This window comes from Bos indicus x Bos taurus, chromosome X (assembly GCF_003369695.1).
Source record: "Bos indicus x Bos taurus breed Angus x Brahman F1 hybrid chromosome X, Bos_hybrid_MaternalHap_v2.0, whole genome shotgun sequence".
Lineage (NCBI taxonomy): Eukaryota > Metazoa > Chordata > Mammalia > Artiodactyla > Bovidae > Bos > Bos indicus x Bos taurus.
In genome coordinates this window covers 145569617-145586803 of record NC_040105.1, presented here as the reverse complement: position 1 = coordinate 145586803, position 17187 = coordinate 145569617, and the positions used below count along the sequence as shown (strand labels likewise).

The 17187-nt window shown below is 36.5% G+C and overlaps 2 protein-coding genes across 10 annotated transcripts in view; one reads left to right on the top strand and one right to left on the bottom strand.

Annotated features, from left to right (window-relative positions):
• SLC6A14 (solute carrier family 6 member 14) overlaps nucleotides 1-17187 on the top strand; it is a 436539-nt gene that overhangs the window by 136581 nt on the left and 282771 nt on the right. The window lies entirely within an intron of this gene.
• On the bottom strand, nucleotides 1003-5267 carry AGTR2 (angiotensin II receptor type 2). 3 transcript variants are annotated; one of them, XM_027535174.1, is made up of 3 exons: nucleotides 5111-5267; nucleotides 4886-4959; nucleotides 1003-3649 (listed from the first exon to the last, which is right to left on the bottom strand). In XM_027535174.1, the coding sequence occupies exon 3, from the start codon at nucleotides 3611-3613 to the stop codon at nucleotides 2525-2527; it is 1089 nt and encodes a 362-aa protein (XP_027390975.1). In that variant the 5' UTR covers nucleotides 3614-3649; nucleotides 4886-4959; nucleotides 5111-5267; the 3' UTR covers nucleotides 1003-2524. The 3 variants fall into 3 exon arrangements, with proteins under 3 accessions (XP_027390975.1, XP_027390974.1, XP_027390973.1); XM_027535173.1 differs by having other exon boundaries at nucleotides 1003-3652; nucleotides 4898-4959; XM_027535172.1 differs by having other exon boundaries at nucleotides 1003-3652; nucleotides 5111-5266.

The following is a 17187-nucleotide window of genomic DNA, read 5'->3' as shown; positions in this document are numbered from 1 at the left end:
TGGAGAACAGTGTGGAGATTCCTTAAAAAAACTGGAAATAGAACTGCCTTATGACCCAGCAATCCCACTGCTGGGCATACACACTGAGGAAACCAGAAGGGAAAGAGACACGTGTACCCCAGTGTTCATTGCAGCACTGTTTACAATAGCCAGGACATGGAAGCAACCTAGAAGTCCATCAGCAGATGAATGGATAAGAAAGCTGTGGTACATATACACAATGGAGTATTACTCAGCCATTAAAAAGAATACATTTGAATCAGTTCTAGTGAGGTGGATGAAACTGGAGCCTATTATACAGAGTGAAGTAAGCCAGAAAGAAAAACACCAATACAGTATACTAACACATATATATGGAATTTAGAAAGATGGTAACAATAATCCTGTATACGAGACAGCAAAAGAGACACTGATGTATAGATCAGTCTTTTGGACTCTGTGGGAGAGGGAGAGGGTGGAATGATTTGGGAGAATGGCACTGAAACATGTATAATATCATATATGAAATGAGTCGCCAGTCCAGGTTCAAAGCACGATACTTGATGCTTGGGGCTGGTGCACTGGGACGACCCAGAGGGATGGTATGGGGAGGGAGGAGGGAAGAGGGTTCAGGATGGGGAACACATGTATACCTGTGGTGGATTCATGGTGATATATGGCAAAACCAATACAATATTGTAAAGTTAAATAATAAAATAAAATTTTTAAAAAAGAGATGGCAGAGGGGAAAAAAAAGTCAGACAGGCAAGGAAGAATCAGATTTCTTGTGGTCTTGTAGACCATAGCAAGAAATCTGGGCTTTCCTTTGATAATTAATAAGTGATTATGGCTGAAGACACAAGAGAGGGAGACTAGAAGAGTATAGCAAGAAGCCAGATAAGGAATGATCGAAGGTAAAACTAAGAAGTATCAGCGGGGACTGTAAGGAAGATAAGGATACAAGAGAAGGTAAGAATCTATAACTTGAGGTAGTTACAACAAAAAAGTAAAGTGCACATGATCTTCCAATTAAAACTTTTATTTATGTTTTACAAAGTTATTTAAAATATGAAGTCATAGTTGGTTATGCATTTAACTATTTGTTTTTATTGATAATAATAGATGACATGAAATAAGGACTTTCCCAGAAAGTAGATCAAGAGTATTGTTGGATCTATATCCCTGAAATCTGGTGGAGACGCCAAGCTTCTGAAACTTTACTTCTATCTTAGAGGTCAGTACTGGTCTAGGAAGGTCCTAGATAACCTGGTAAAATATGGGTCTGGTGCAGAATGAAATCTCTAACTTCTAAAATTAGGATTCATGCTCTAAATTAGGTAACTCAGTTTCAGGTATTGCTCAAAGTTAGGAGTTCTAATAGTGTTGAGAGATCTATGCACCAGTCACTGGTATAGAAGAGTCCCACAGAATCCTATAAATTCTGGAACAAACAGTATCCACAGGTGTAATTTAAGTATACCCCATGGTCTATATTTTCTAAGCCATGTTGCATTGCCCTGACAGGTAGGTTTGTTGTGTGACACCAAACTTGTCATTTGCTGGATCTCTTTGTCCTCCTTGAGTATCAAAATTCCATTCTGAGATAAGTTTTTCCTATACTAGTTAAGGGTTTATTACAAATTAAAGAGTTAAAGCAGCCACCCAAATATTTTGGGAAGCAACCCACAACCAAAGCATCAATAATAAAACTCAGGTCAACTTCCTATATATCAATCAAAGCACCATATCCAAAAGGTCAAGGATGTAAAAAATGACCTTTACATTTTATACACTAAGTAGTTCTTAGTTATTGTTTTTGAAAAAGTATCAGAGGACATAGAAACCTTCAAACAGTTAAAATGAATAGAAATTTAAAAAGTTTATTCAGACTTTAGTGAACACTCAGATATTTGTTTATTGGAGATCTATGTTATTACACATTTCACTTTTTATGATTATAAATACAAGTTAAATGTAGGAGTACATGTAATCTATACTATATTCCTAGCCCTACTCAATATGTAGCTATATCTTAAATATAAATTCATGCTAAAGTGAAATATAAAAAGATTATTATTCATAATATAAAGTAGAAGTGCTCATTCCTTTTAGCATACTATCTTGTAAATAATGCAATGAATTAAAAGACTGGCCTTGGTTCAAGATAAAAGCTCGATAAAAATAGATATAAAAATCAACAAAGACTCCAGAACTTCTCAAAGAGAAATCTGAAACCCCAAATCATCATTCACAATTTCTTATTAATTATAATTTGAGATAAATTCCCAGTTACTTCTAGATTATAGATATATCTCCCCAGTGACATCTCGTACTGACAGACAAGGAAGGGAAAAAAAGGAGGCAATTTTTGAAAATCACTGGAGGATAAAACTTAAGAGGTACATTTGGTTTCCTGTTCTAGAAGTCTGAGAAAAGATTACATTAAGGGGAAAAATTGTTATTTTACTAAAGCCATTAAAAGATAATTCAGGGAGATCTTTTAAGCCAAGTAGCCATATTGATAACCTGTATTCCACTCTTACGTTTAAGACACAAAGGTCTCCATTTCTCTAAAGGAACTGCTTTTTCCACATGACCCATTCTCTCTCTTGCCTTGGAGCCAAGTAATTGGAACCCTAAACACACGGCGGAGCTTCTGCTGGAACCTATTCCCAACAAAACAATACAGAAAGGGATTAATGCAGCTGTTGGTGAATCCCAGGAGAATGGCAAAAGGAAGTGCCAGGTCAATGACTGCTATAACTTCACAGCTATTAATGACACCCATCCAGGCTAGAGCATCCAGGAAGGTCAGAACATGGAAGGGAAGCCAACAAATGATGAACGCCAGAACAACAGCAGCTGCCATCTTCAGAACTTGGTCACGAGTTATTCTATTTTTCCCATAGCTATTGGTCTTCAGTAGATGTTTTCTGATTCCGAAATAACATGTTGCTATGAATATTAAAGGGATAATAAAACCAAGGATATTTTTCATTAAGGCAATCCCAGCTGACCATTGGGCATACTTCTCAGGTGGGAAAGCCATTATGCAAGCATTCACCCCTAAATATTCAATGGTTCTGACATCCCGGAAATAAAACGTTGGCAATGAGGACAGACAAGCCATACACCAAACAAGGGGAACTATATAAGATGCTTGCCAGGGATTTCTTCTTTGAGACAGAAAGGGGTAAATGACAGATTGGTACCTATCAACACTCATGCAGGTGATAAAAAAAATGCTTGCAAACATGTTCAGGGTCAGGAAAGAACCAAAAAGTTTGCACATTACAGGTCCAAAGAGCCAGTCATATCTATGAGAATAATAGGTTGCCCAGAGAGGAAGAGTAGCCAAAAGAAGTAAGTCAGCCACAGCTAGGTTGAAGATGTAAATGCTGGAAACCTTCTTAGGACCCTTTTGACAACAAAACAGTGTAACCACAATAGTATTGACAAGAAATCCAACTGCAAAAATAATGTAATAGAGAACAGGAATTGCATCTAAATGCTTATCCGATGGCTTATGTGAGCAATTAAAGGTAGATTCATTGCCAGAAATGTTCACAAGTCCAACGTGAAGACTGCCGGTAATGTTTTTGCTGATGGTGGCAAGGGAGAAGTTGGTCTTCATGTTGATTGAAATGTCAGCAGCTCCTAATTTTTACACCTTCTGAGGGAAAAAAAAGAACTTGTAGAACACATACAGAATTTAGGATATTATCAAGTTGTTAGCATTATAAAAGTTTGTTGAAAGCAAAAAATGTAGGTTATTATAGAAAATATTGGGAAACAGAAGCATGCCTTATGAAATAAGAATGGACTTTACTTCTTGAAGAAGAGAAGAGAATTCTCTCAGTAATACAAAGAAATTAAGACATTCTGGCATCTAGACTGAAAATTCTAAGCAAAACTACTTTTTGCCCTTCTTTTCTATTGTCAAAAAGGTTAAAGAAAATTAATATTTCAAAAGGTTAGCCAGAATAAGAAATATGTGAAACCAAAGAGAAACAAGAAAAATTACCATTTCAAAAACACATGAGCACATATCTCACTCTGTATACTTTCTAGAAACTACACCACTGCCTACTATTGCATAGAAAAATGCCTTTTTCAAGTAACTAATTATATACAAATCATTCCAGCTATGGAGAAATAAGTAAAATAAACTATGGAAAAAATAAGTAAGTGTACAAAAGACTTAAAGAAAATATGCAAAAGGAACATATTGGGATAGTGGGTTATGGCTGGTTTTTACTAATTAAAAATAATTCCTATAGTTCTACTTTTCCATTGTTTTCACAATAATAATATAATTAAGAGGTATTTATGGAATATGTGCATATTTTTAAAACCCCCATCACATTTTAATAGAGACTATTACTTTTACATATGGATATTTAAGTTTAATCCATATAAAAGAAAAGCTACTTATTTTAATTAGGAACAGAAAACTAAAAAATACCAAAATTGGATTTACGGTCAAGTAGAAAAAATTGTGTTGCTCAATGAAATAAAAATTGAACATCAATGATTAGTCATAATATAATTGTATCACTTTTTCCTTTGCTTATTATTATTATTATTTTTTTTTAGTTTAACAGCTAAGTAGTAACAGTGCTACTTGGCTATTGAATATTATAACCAGTATTCAGATTTTTGTGATACTGTTATTTTTAATAGCAACATTATTTTAAAACAAAAAAAAAGTTAGCTGAAGATAACACAGTAACGGAAAGACTATTCCTTTGGATAGTTTCAAAACACATATAAATAAACTACTCAGTGAAAATGTAATCAGCAAAGAATCTCTTAATAAACAACAAACATCACTTTTGTTTAGAGCTTTACTCTTTCATAATCTTGACTTAACAAATTAACATGAAAGAATCTAAAATAAACTCACTTGAAGACTTACTCGTTGTTCGAGTTTAAAACTTAGTTATCATAAATCAGCTTGCTTCGTTCTTAAGTGCACCCCTGTAAAAGAAACAGTAATTTAATAATTTAGGAATTTTGCAAAATACAGTGTTAAAATACAGGAAAAAGGGAAAGCACATCCATAAAAAAATTTTCATTTAATGTATGTTTTACTTTCCAAATAGAGTATGTATAAATTGTGCAGACCTACCTTAAAAATTCAGGCTGAAGAATGCTTTTAATTTTGTGCTTATTAGTTCCCTTAGAGTCAGGGACGTAATAGCACCAGATCTCTGGTTTCCTTCTTATATATTCCGTCTGTCCACTGGGAGCCTTCAACCTACATAATTCTAGGTCTGACTTATGAACACTTGCCAGCTTTCCAGTGGGTTTTTTTTTTTTTTTTGGCTGCAAAACATTAATCTGAAATTCTTACTGTCTCCAATCATAACAGCTCATTCAAATAAATCTCAAACAAAAAAAATGAAGTTTCCACAAATGTGTTAGAGAATTTTGAAGTCAGTGGCTTACTTTAAAAGAAGAATATAATTATTTGCAGAATTTTCTCTTTCTTTTACCCCGATACCGGCATTCTAAAGTGAGTTAAGGAGTGGAGGTTAGGGAATTTATTCTAGTAGTTGAGTTAAATTCCACCAGCATCTTTTACAACTTTCATTACTTTTTGAAAAATTTTACCCCGGTTTAATAAAAGAACAGCAGCAACTTTACTTGAAGTCTAACATTTCTAAAATTTCTCCTTTGTGTTAAGCAGTTTTTGTTGGCTTTTGCTGGAGAGATAGTGACAGGAAGGGAATAATTCTCATGTCTTCTAAAAGAAATATTAATAAGCATTGTCTCCTTTCATGGGTCTCTATCATATTTGTGGTTTAAATACAAAGTATACAACATCAGAAGGATTAGGCAGCTAATGTAGCCCGGATTAGTGTTGTTTTTCTTTTTGTGGGGTTGAGGGTGGTTAGCCTTACACAATAAGTATAGAAGAAGCAAGAGTGACAAAAGAAAGATAAATACATGTGATGGTAGTGATTATACCAGTTGACAATAAATCCCATTTGCCAAACACTGTGCTAAGTGCTTTATACTCAATACTTTCATAGATAGACAATAGAGCATACCAGTGTATGTACATGGCCTCTGGGTTCCAATTACCTGGTTCACAAGCTCAGCTATACCACTTAGTAATTCCATGACTATGGCCAAGTTACTTTCCTTCTTTGTGTCTCAGTTTTCTCATCTGAGAAATGGGGATGATGTTAATTACCTACATCATGGAGTTATAAGAATTAAATGAGTTGTTATGTTTAGAGTGCTTAAAAATTGTGCCTAGCACACACTAGGTACTATTATAAGCTATTACTATTACCTCCATTTAAAAAAAAATCAGTACAGTAAGGCTCACAGAATTTAAATAGCTTTTCTGAAATCACATAGGTATTAAATGGGGACATTTGATTTGAAACCAAGGCACTCTAATGTCAGTACTCACAGTCTTAACTGCCACAGTACAGGAGGCAGTATTAGCTGGCCCTTTAATCTCACCCTTGTCCTGGCAAAAAAGAAAACATGCAACATTTACAAAAAAGTCCTTGCTGGCCATTTATAAGCTGTTACAAAAGCACTGAAGAAGGGGGGAAGAGTTTGAAGGATTGTTGCATGGGAGAAAATATTTTTCATTTTCTTCCCAAAATGGAGGCCACAGGTAGGCAAAATGTATGACTAGTTAACTGCAGTGAGTACAGAAAACCAGAGAACCCAGGACACTTACATGAGTATAAAGGATTCCAGTTATTTCTACTGATCGTATTTTTTTTTTTTTCTGGGAGCAGTAAGAGTGCACTTAGCCAGGCTGCAGGCTGCAGGAGAAGTAAGAGGGCAGGCAGACTCTGAGGAGGTTGCTGGGGACCTAAGTAAAGGTCCCACAGAAGTAACACAGCAAAGGGAGGGTGGGTTACAGAAGACAAATTACAAATGACATGAAACAAAACAGATGGCTTTTGACATTTGTCTGTTTTTCCATTCATTTTGAAGTTGATACTATAGTACACAGACAGATGGGATCAGCAAGAAGAGGTCACCATTGCCTGAAAAATATAGTATGATTCAAAAGTTTGCACAATACTATTTCTTTCAGTAGACTGTTTGAACATGGAGCAAATGCTACTCATATACAGACACAGCATTTTATGAAATCTCAAAATATTTGCTTCCTATGTTCTGGACAGATTCAGGTTGAGGCTCTGTCCAAATGATGGAAAACTGATGTTTGGAAAACAAATGAGGGGGCACATATGGTTATCGGCAGGAGAGTTTAAATGGGAACTGGTTTCACTCTTTGTTTAAGGCTGGTTTCTCCCTCCATTTCAAATGTTTGTTTTTACCACGTACAGGGAAATTTTCCAGGCCAGGGCCTCCTGAGTGGTCACGATGGGTCAGATTCCCACCCTGCTCTATTTCTAGGCCCCTCTCATGCCCCTTTTAAAGAAATAGCCAGGAGGTGAGCTATAAGCTTTTGAGAACAAACTGCAGACTCGCCTCCGGGAGACCTAGCCTTGAACACCCCCGAGGAGTAGGAGACCTTGTCTAGAGCTTTTGTCCTTCATTACAGTAAGTTCTGACATAAATAAAGTTTAAAGAGGCACGCATTTCCCAGAAGATTTAAAGAACATTTACTCTGTTTCTTTATAATTTTAGGAGTAAAAATTTTCGCAGGTCAAAGCAAAACTATGTAACTACAGAGAGATAAGGGAGAAAAAAAGCAAAAAGAAAAGAAAAAGCAATGGAATAATAATATTGATACCACTTGAAGTGAAAAACATAGCATATTATTGATTCAGTAAAGAACTCCAAGTTAAACCAACAATGTAAATACACTTGAGAGTCAAATAAATGTCAGTCAGGAGGAACAGTACAACACACAAAAAATCACTCTCCTGGGGGCAGAGAGTAATTTTTTCTGCTGGAAGATTGACTTTAAAGCCCCAGGTCATTTGAATAAATTATGTAGCTCTTCAGGACAAGTGCAGCTTGGCTAGCAGAATTAAACAATGGTAAATCACATTGAATTAACATTTTTCTAGTGAATACTTTTCATTTATTGTGAGATTACTTAACACTAAAATTTAATGGGTCAGGTTTTAAAAAAAAGGAGGAAGTTTTCCAGAGGAATTTCTCCTCTGCTAAAAATCTCGGAAAAAAAACTTGTCTGTTTCTCTTATCCTCACTCACACACACAGATTAGGTTTTGAAGGAAAAAAGAAACTATAAAGTACAGGTCTGGATATACGTGCCCTAGTTATAAAGGTGAGGATTAGAGGTGCAGACCATAAAATGATTAAATATATACTGGCCTTCTTTTTTAGTTTGTTTTTCATTTATTTTAATTTTCCTCCACCCCAGCTACCTCTCTGAGTCCCTATCCAGAACAGTAGTGTTCTGGGAAGCACACTGACTGAAACCGCCCACCCTGGCCAGGCACCATAGTAACCATTTGCATGAGTTACTTTATGACAGGAGGTCCTAGTAAGGAACATGGAACTAATAAGCCACTACTAATCGGAAGAGTTCAGAAAAAGTGAAAGGAAGATCCCACATGTCTGACCACCTCCCAGAATCCTTATCGCTGGCATCCATTTTTGCTGAGCAATGAGTGCACCACCAGAAAGGACTGAGTCACAATGATTGGCCAAAGATAACCCAGAAACTAACCCTATCACCATAAAACCCAAGACTGTGGGCCATGTGGCAGAGCAGTCCTTCTGCTTTCCCTTACCCTACTGCTCTCTGCCTGGGTGCCCTTTCCTAATAAAATCTCTTGCTTTGTCAGCACATGTGTCTCCTTGGACAGTTCACTTCCAAGTATTAGACAAGAGCCCACTCTCGGGCCTTGAAAAGGGTCCCCCTTCCTTCAACAGTAGCACTTCCACTTTTCCCAACTTCAACACACACACACACACAAATACAAATCACACCTCATTACCCACATATATACTTAACACTAATCTTTTTTCAATTCAGTTACCATAGCGAAGCTTTACTTTAATTACCACTGGACTTTTCCAAACCTGAGAGTCCCTGAAAGGGGAGAGTTAAGAAGATTGCCTTGTTGTTACGTCTTTGCAGATTATTTTTGTGCCTCTCTTTAGCTTTCAATATAATGAGAACAAGAATGTCAGGATGAATGCAAGTGAGAAAAAAACAATAAGGATCAGAAATAGCCATCATATTGAACATTTTGTATAAACCAGCCTAAAAAATTCAGTAAAATGGCCAATATGAGTGATTGTATCATATTAACTGACTGCCTAGGCATCACAGAGAGTAAGAGGACTATTAAATCAGCTAACAAGGTGGAATCCATGCAGTGAAATGAATAGATGTCTGACTCAGTACATTCCTGAGGCCAGTTGCTTCCAGTTGAACCTGATCACAAAAACATAAGGAGAGGGAAGAGTTCCAATTTCCCTTTGCCTCAAAGGCATCTGCAGGCCTGAGCATCATGTTCAGAGCAGGATCTCACAAAAGACACCCTAAATCTACCAAATAGCATCTCAATGTATGTAACCCAACTGTTGGAAAGATAAACAATTCCAAATGAACATATAGTTTTGTTCATATTCAAAATATCAACTAACTGATATGACATTTTCTCCTACTTATCTGAGTAAATTGATTATGTAGGGTATCACAATATGCATTCCAAAATATGCCACTTTGGCATAAAGATTATTTTGAGCTAAAGACTGAAAAGAAGCAGATACAAGAAAAGCTCTCTGTCTTCCCCCATCTGCCTAAAAGCGGGACATAAATTTGTAAATATGTCTCTCTTTCTTTTACCAGGAAGAGCAGAATTCTTAATGAATAGGAGAAAACTTCAGACTCTATCAGCCCAGAGGTGGATACCAAGAAGAATCTACATAACAAGTCTTACTAAATAATTTTTATTTTCCATTAGTTTCCCCCATATAGAGTTGACCCTTGAACAAGGCAGGGAATAGGGCATCAGTTCCTGGGCAGTTGGAAATCCGTGTGTAACTTTACATTGGGTCCTCCATACCTGTAGTTCCACGTCGGCAGATTCAACCAACAGGGAGTCATATACAGTAATATAATTTACTGAAAAAAATCTGCATGTAACTGGACCCTTGCATTTCAAACTTGTGTTGTTCAAGAATCAACTGTATTTATTTTCCCACAGTTTGCCACTCAAAATCTAAACCCCCTTTCCTTTGTCTTGTCACTGCTCTGCAATTTTATTGTTCTTTGTTAAGATGATATATAAGCCCTCTGATGACTCCTTTGAGTTGAGTTACTCATGACTGAGTTCTCCTACTCAAATGCAGAATGTGTATGTTCATAAACTCTGCTTTTTTTTTTTCTACTTAATCTTTTATCAGTGAAATTTTCTGTCATAGCCACTGAACCTAAGTGGGTAATTTTTTTTCTCTCCTACAATTAATTTGACTAAATTATCCAAAATGACCAGTTAGTTAAATTGAACAAACCAACCAGTTTTCTTATAAAGTTTTAAATACCACTGTTAGATAACAAAGATGTTCTGGGGAAATGTTGCCTGGTTGGATCTCTCATAGGGAAGTAGATCAACAAATCATTAAGTTTAAAGTATAGTCCTCAGGCTTGAGGTCCAGAAACTGAATTTTCTCAGGATACCCAATCTCTCAGCAATAAACTTGTGCTAAAAGAATTCTTAGAAAACTAATGTACCACCTTGACTTCTAAAGTATTCATTTATAATAGGGATATACTACTTTGCAATGACCATAAGGCTTGTGTTCCTTATCTAAAGCACTCTCTCTATCTCCTTCACAATATCAGTAATGAAGGGAAATCAGGCTTGGTGACTACACAAATCAGACCAGGAAAACTGGTAACTGGAGGATATTTTACTTCTGCTCTGGGAAATTCTATAGCAGGCATTATCATTCTAGAAGCAGACTGATGATTCCCCCAAACCATTCTCTCCCTTACTTTTTCCTCTCTAAACCCTAATTTCTTGTAGCCACCTAATTCTATTGATACATTATTTTAAATATTACTATTACTGATGAAGCTATAGTCATGTCCCTGCTCTAGGCAGCCTAGAAAACATTAAAGTTCTTGATTGATTAATTAGACAAACTGTCAAAGTTGGAGGATGGTGAGGGTTGCAGCAGGAGGGGAAGCAATGCCCTGATGTTTGTCTACAACAAAGATAGGGGGAAAAGGTAGAATAATATCTCTCCAAAACTGGCCATCAGTTCACAGAAAATAATAAAAACAAATGGATATTTGGCTTTGTTTGAGGGACTCATTTACCCCAACCTCTCCTCCAGGCCCCTAAAAGGACAGAAAAACAATAAAATAATGTACATCTTTGGATATATTTTGCTTTTTAGGCATAAAATGATTTAACACTGAAAGATAGAGGAAGATGAAAGGAAGTATGGGGGGCGGTTCTGGGATCTTAATTCCAAAGAAGTGAAAAACAGACTTATTATTGGAAATTCTGAGACTGCTTGAGCTTTTAGACATTTATCTTACGGATATCTGTGGGTTTTTTTATTTGTTTGTTTGTTTGTTTTTTTCTTTTTTTGGCTTGGGGGATCTTAGTTCCCTGACCGGGGATCAAACCCATGTCCCCTGCTGTGGAAGTGCAGAGTTCTAACTACTGGATCACCAGGGAATTCCCAGTCCTACAGGTGGTGCTAGTGGTAAAGAACTCGCCTGCCAATGCAGGAGACATAAGAGACACAGGTTCCATCCTTGGGTCCAGAAGATCTCCTGGAGAAGGGCATGGCAACCCACTCCACTATTCTTGCCTGGAAAATCCCATGGACAGAGGAACCTGGTGGGCTACAGTCCATAGGGTTGCAAAGAGTCAGACAGGACTGATGTGACTTAGCACACACACACAGATATTTAGATTCATGATGTTCAACACAGATTTTTAAAATCTATAACTGAAAGTAGAATTATTATTATAAATAATTTTCAATGTGTCCCCAAAGAAAACAGTTCATTTTCAGATATTTAGAAGTTGATAGATTTCTGTACAGTTATGTTATGGCACATTATTACAGTATTAACACCCATGTTTTATATTGGTCCTGTTTTATATAGGTCAAAATTGAATTATTCAGCTTTATTTTTAAAAAATTGAGATATAATTCACACACCATAAAATTTATCCTTTTAAAACATACAATTCAGTGGTTTTTAGTATATTCACAAAGTTGTGCAACTATTACCACTATATAATTTCAGTAGACTTTCATTACCTCTGAAAGAAACATGATGTCCATTAGTAGTAGCTCCCCATTCCCCCCTCCCTGCCTCTATTCTCCTTTTATTTTAAGCTTAAAAAAGTGAGCTGTAGCCTAGAGATTCCAAAAGACATTGTCTAGAAGAAGAGATAACAAATCAATATGTAAATGAATGAACTTCAAGAACAAATTACATTACTATTTTCATTGTAGTTTAGTTATTTTCAATCACATTAATCCCCGCAGATTGCAGTAAACACTGATTCAGTGAACATTTAGTACTGTTCGTTTAAGTTTACTTCCCGTTAACTGTATACATTTTTGTTGAGTCATTTGTTCTAAACTCCTAGTCAGAAGGTTTGGCATTAATGCAAAAAACAAACATTATTTACATAGCTCCAGGGTTGATTCCATCTGAAGGTTCCCGACCTTTTTATGAAGAGAAGTCAGTTTTCACTTCCCCAGACATGAAGTCCCCTGGGGTTGTTAGGGAGGTGCTGACATTAAACTACGTGAATAGAGTACAGGAAATGGTGCCAGGCACGGTTCTGGGTACTAGACACGATTTTCCCATAAACTTCTCAATGATCTGAAAGACCTTTATCATCCTCGTTTTATAAATGAGGATAAATTAGGAGACTGAAATACAAAGAGGTTAAATAACTTGCCCAAGTTCAAACAGCTAGTAAATTATAGAACTGACGCTCAAACCCCAGCCATTATTTCTCCTATACCATTCTGTTAAATATGAGGCACTAGATGAATTCATTTCCCCAACTCAAGGAGAACTTTTAAGCCTTCTTGGAGTCTCTGGGTCAAAGTCAGTTAGAAAAATGTTTTCAAAGCAGAATGGCTCAACAAAAGCAAATAATTGGTAAATATGATAACACTCAGGGCAAATCTCACAAGTAAAATGTTGTAAAAGGAAGATTTTTTTTTCCAGAATCTTAAAGTAAATGCCTGTAGCTAAGATGAAGTCAGTAAGGTGAAAAGATCTTGAACTGCTTTGTTTATATAATTTAATTGACTATACAAATCTCTTCAGAGTATTGGAAAAGCTTTTAAAAGAAATCTAAAACTGTAAAATATATAAAATAAAAGAACAGTGCAGATACAATTTGTCCTATACTTTCCAAATGAATTTGTTTTTTAATCAGGTTGAAAATTTCTAAAAGTTTCTATTAATATTTTTCCCCTTGAAATTTTGCCAAATACTCTGAGAAGTTACAGACCCAACAGGCACTCCTATGTACGACTTGGTATCCTAAGATACTAATAGAGTCAAAGAGAAATGTGAGCTCCATTAAATATTGGGATAGGTAGTTGTAAAGAGTTGGACATGACTTAGTGACTAAACACCAAAAACAACCTAATAATGCCTTTCCTCTGCACAAGACAGTGATTCTAGGCAGAAAGGACAGATGAGAAGGCAGGTGAGGAACATCCAAGTTCATTGCTTCAGCTATTGAAAAGTAGATCTTTGAGAATATTTTAGTGATTTGGGCCAGTAGATTAATTATCATAGTTCTGTGCTTGTTTGGAGGTTCAAGCACAGAAGCTAGAGTTCTTCTCTCTTTGGAAGGGAGAATGAAGGGATGAAACGATGATCTCCTCCACCAGCCAACTGGGCCAAATAGGGTCAGTACTGGAAAAGTTGGATTCAATATTTTATAATGTTAACCCTCTGCGTGCTCATGTAGGATACTGTTACATTATCCACACCAATTTTATAGTCTGTGCCTCATTAAAATACTCATTCTTTCTTTTTTTTAAAATTTTATTTATTTATTTACTTTACAGTATTGAATTTAAAATACTCATTCTTTCCACAAACATTTCCTCAAGGCCTAGGATGTACTAGTGCTTAGGCCAAGTATTGGAACCTCAGAGATAAATAAAACTTGCCTCCTGGTTTCAGGAACTTCCCATCTAATTTATTACAAAGAATAAATGTTTTTTAACAATTTTTGTTCTTTCTGACTTTGTGAATATGAATAAGACTTAGAAGGATTTCTTAGGATAAGGAGATGAGCAAGGAGGAAAAAAAATGAGGTTCACCTGTCCTCTGGAGTGTTTTCTACTAGGAGAGGGAAGTGAAAGCAGAATCTTTCAGAATGCACAGTAGACTGGTGGGTATTGGGAGACTGATGCTGGTTCTATATTGCCACTTATCACTGGCAGAGTCCAATCCTTTCCTCTCCCTCTCTGTCATCCACTTCCTTTTCATTGCCCTTCCTCTTCCTCTCTTTCAGCAATTTATCTTTGCATTGTGTCCTTTTTACTACTTTTGTAACTTGTGTTAGACTGAAATGACAAATGTATTTTTCCACGTTACATATTCAAAGTGATAGGCACACCATGGCCATCACTGGTCTCAAGGACCAGACAGTTCAAATGGTTAGATAAACAGCATATGGATCATGTGGACAGATCAAGGTAATAAAGTGACTGACTATCACAGAGGCTGATCTAGAAGGAACAGTACTGTGTGCTTTACATTTATAGGACATTCCAAATGAACACACAACTGCTGATGACTCTATGTTCACAGATTAAAAATAAATTGAATAAAGAGGGTTTTGAAACATGTTATATCATATACACTTTTAAAAGATTTTGAATGCATCAATCTATTTTCACCCACATTTTGTCATATAGTACAATAGTGAAAACACAAGCCCTGGAGTAAGATGAACCTAGATTTGATCATTGTTTTACCATTTACTAGCTGTGTTGAGGAGAAGGCAATGGCATCCCACTCTGGTACTTTTCCCTAGAAAATCCCATGGATGGAGGAGCCTGGTAGGCTGCAGTCCATGGGGTCGCTAGCGTCAGACACGACTGACTTCCCTTTCACTTTTCACTTTCCACTTTCATGCATTGGAGAAGGAAATGGCAACCCACTCCAGTGTTCTTGCCTGGAGAATCCCAGGGAAGGGAAGCCTGGTGGGCTGCCCTCTATGGGGTTGCAAAGATTCGGACACGACTAAAGCGACACAGCAGCAGCAGCTGTGTTGATGAGACCATTCAACCATCTCATCTTCTGTCAGCCCCTTCTCCTCCTACCCTCAATCTTTCCCAGCATCAGGGTCTTTTTCAGTGAGTGGGCTCTTTGTATCAGTTGGCCAAAATATTGGAGCTTCAGCTTCAGCATCAGTACTTCCAATGAATATTCAGGGCTGATTTCCTTTAGGATGGACTGTTTGGATCTCCTTGCTGTCCAAGGGATTCTGAAGAATATTGTCCAACACCACAGCTCAAAAGCATCAATTTTTCAGTGCTCAGCTTTCTTTATGGTCCAAATCTCATATCCATACATGACTATTGGAAAAACCATAGCTTTGACTAGAGGGACCTTTGTCGGGAAAGTGATGTCTCTGCTTTTTAATACACTGTCTAGGTTCATCATAGCTTTTCTTCCAAGGAGCAAGCGTCTTTTAATTTTATGGTTGCAGTCACCATCTGCAGTGATTTTGGAGCCCGAGAAAATAAAATCTACCACCGTTTCTACTTTTTCTTCATCTATTTGCATGAAATGATGGGACAGGATGCCATAATCTCAGTTTTATGAATGTTGAATTTTAAGCCAGCTTTTTTTTTTCTTGTCTTTCTCTGCCATCAGGAGGCTCCTTAGTTCCTCCTAATTTTCTGCCATTAGAGTGGCATCATCTTCATATCTGAGGTTGTTGAAATTTCTCCCTGCAATCTTGATTCCAGCTTTGGATTCATGCAGCCCAGCATTTCACATGATGTACTCTGCATAGAAATGAAATAAGCAGGGTGACAATATACAGCCTTAATGAACTCCTTTCTCAATTTTGAACCAGTATGTTGTTCCATGTCTGTCTGCTTCTAACTTTTGATTCTTGACCAGGTTTCTCAGGAGTTAAAAAAGGTGGTCTGGTATTCCCATCTCTTTAAGAAATTTCCACAGTTTGTTGTGAACCACTAGCTGCGTTACCTTGGATAACTTACTTTGCATCCCTGAGTTCCAGTTTCCTTGTCTGGGATATTGTAAGGATTAAATGAAGTAATATATATATAGCATTTAGTATGGTACCTAGAATATAGTGTGTGTATATATATGTGTGTATATATATATGTGTGTGTATATATATATACACACACACACATATATATACACAGACTATATAGAATATAGTATATTCAATTAATATTTACTATTTTGATTAAACTACTGTTATTACTCCTCAAAAGCAAGTCAAATAGTTGTGCACTATATTATTCTGTGTTGTCATTTTATACCAAAAGAAGATAAATGTAGTTTTGCATAAGGCAGATGGCAGCATAAACAAAATGTTTTCTGGAGATTAAGCGACTTATGTTCTTGTTTCTACAAATATAACATAGACAGAATAACAGCACTTCCTCATAGGTATTTGTGAGGACCCTAAGAAACAACACATGCGCAGAGCACACAGAGCAGGTCCCTACGCGGTAACATCCATGTGCATTTTTGCTGTTGTTGCTGCTATGATGATGTTTAAAGTTAATAACTATTATTATTAACCATATTCATTACTATTATTATTAATGATTGTCTAAAACTGCCTAAACTGTTTCTGGTCATGTGCTTTGACATCTAAACAAAGTAATAAACTAAAGTGTAGCCTCTTAATGACTAATGAAGAATTTAGAATGAAAGGCACAGCTTATGTAGACAATATCTAAATAAATGTCAGATCATAGCACTCTGTTCAAAACTTCCCAATGACTTCTCCTCTCTCAACATGGCTTACAAGGCCTCACATGATATAATCTGCACCCCCCACCCCCAACTCTCATATGCATCATCATCATCATTGCTTCTAAGACCTCAGGACCTACATCTTTCTGCCAGTTTATTCCACCCAGTCACACTGACTTCCTTGGTATTTTAATACCTAGTCCCCAAGTGTATTTTGCACTCAAGATTGCCACAAGTGTTATCCCTACTATGAGACATTCTCTTTCTCCAGAGAACCAGGTGACCTACTCCCTCACTTCT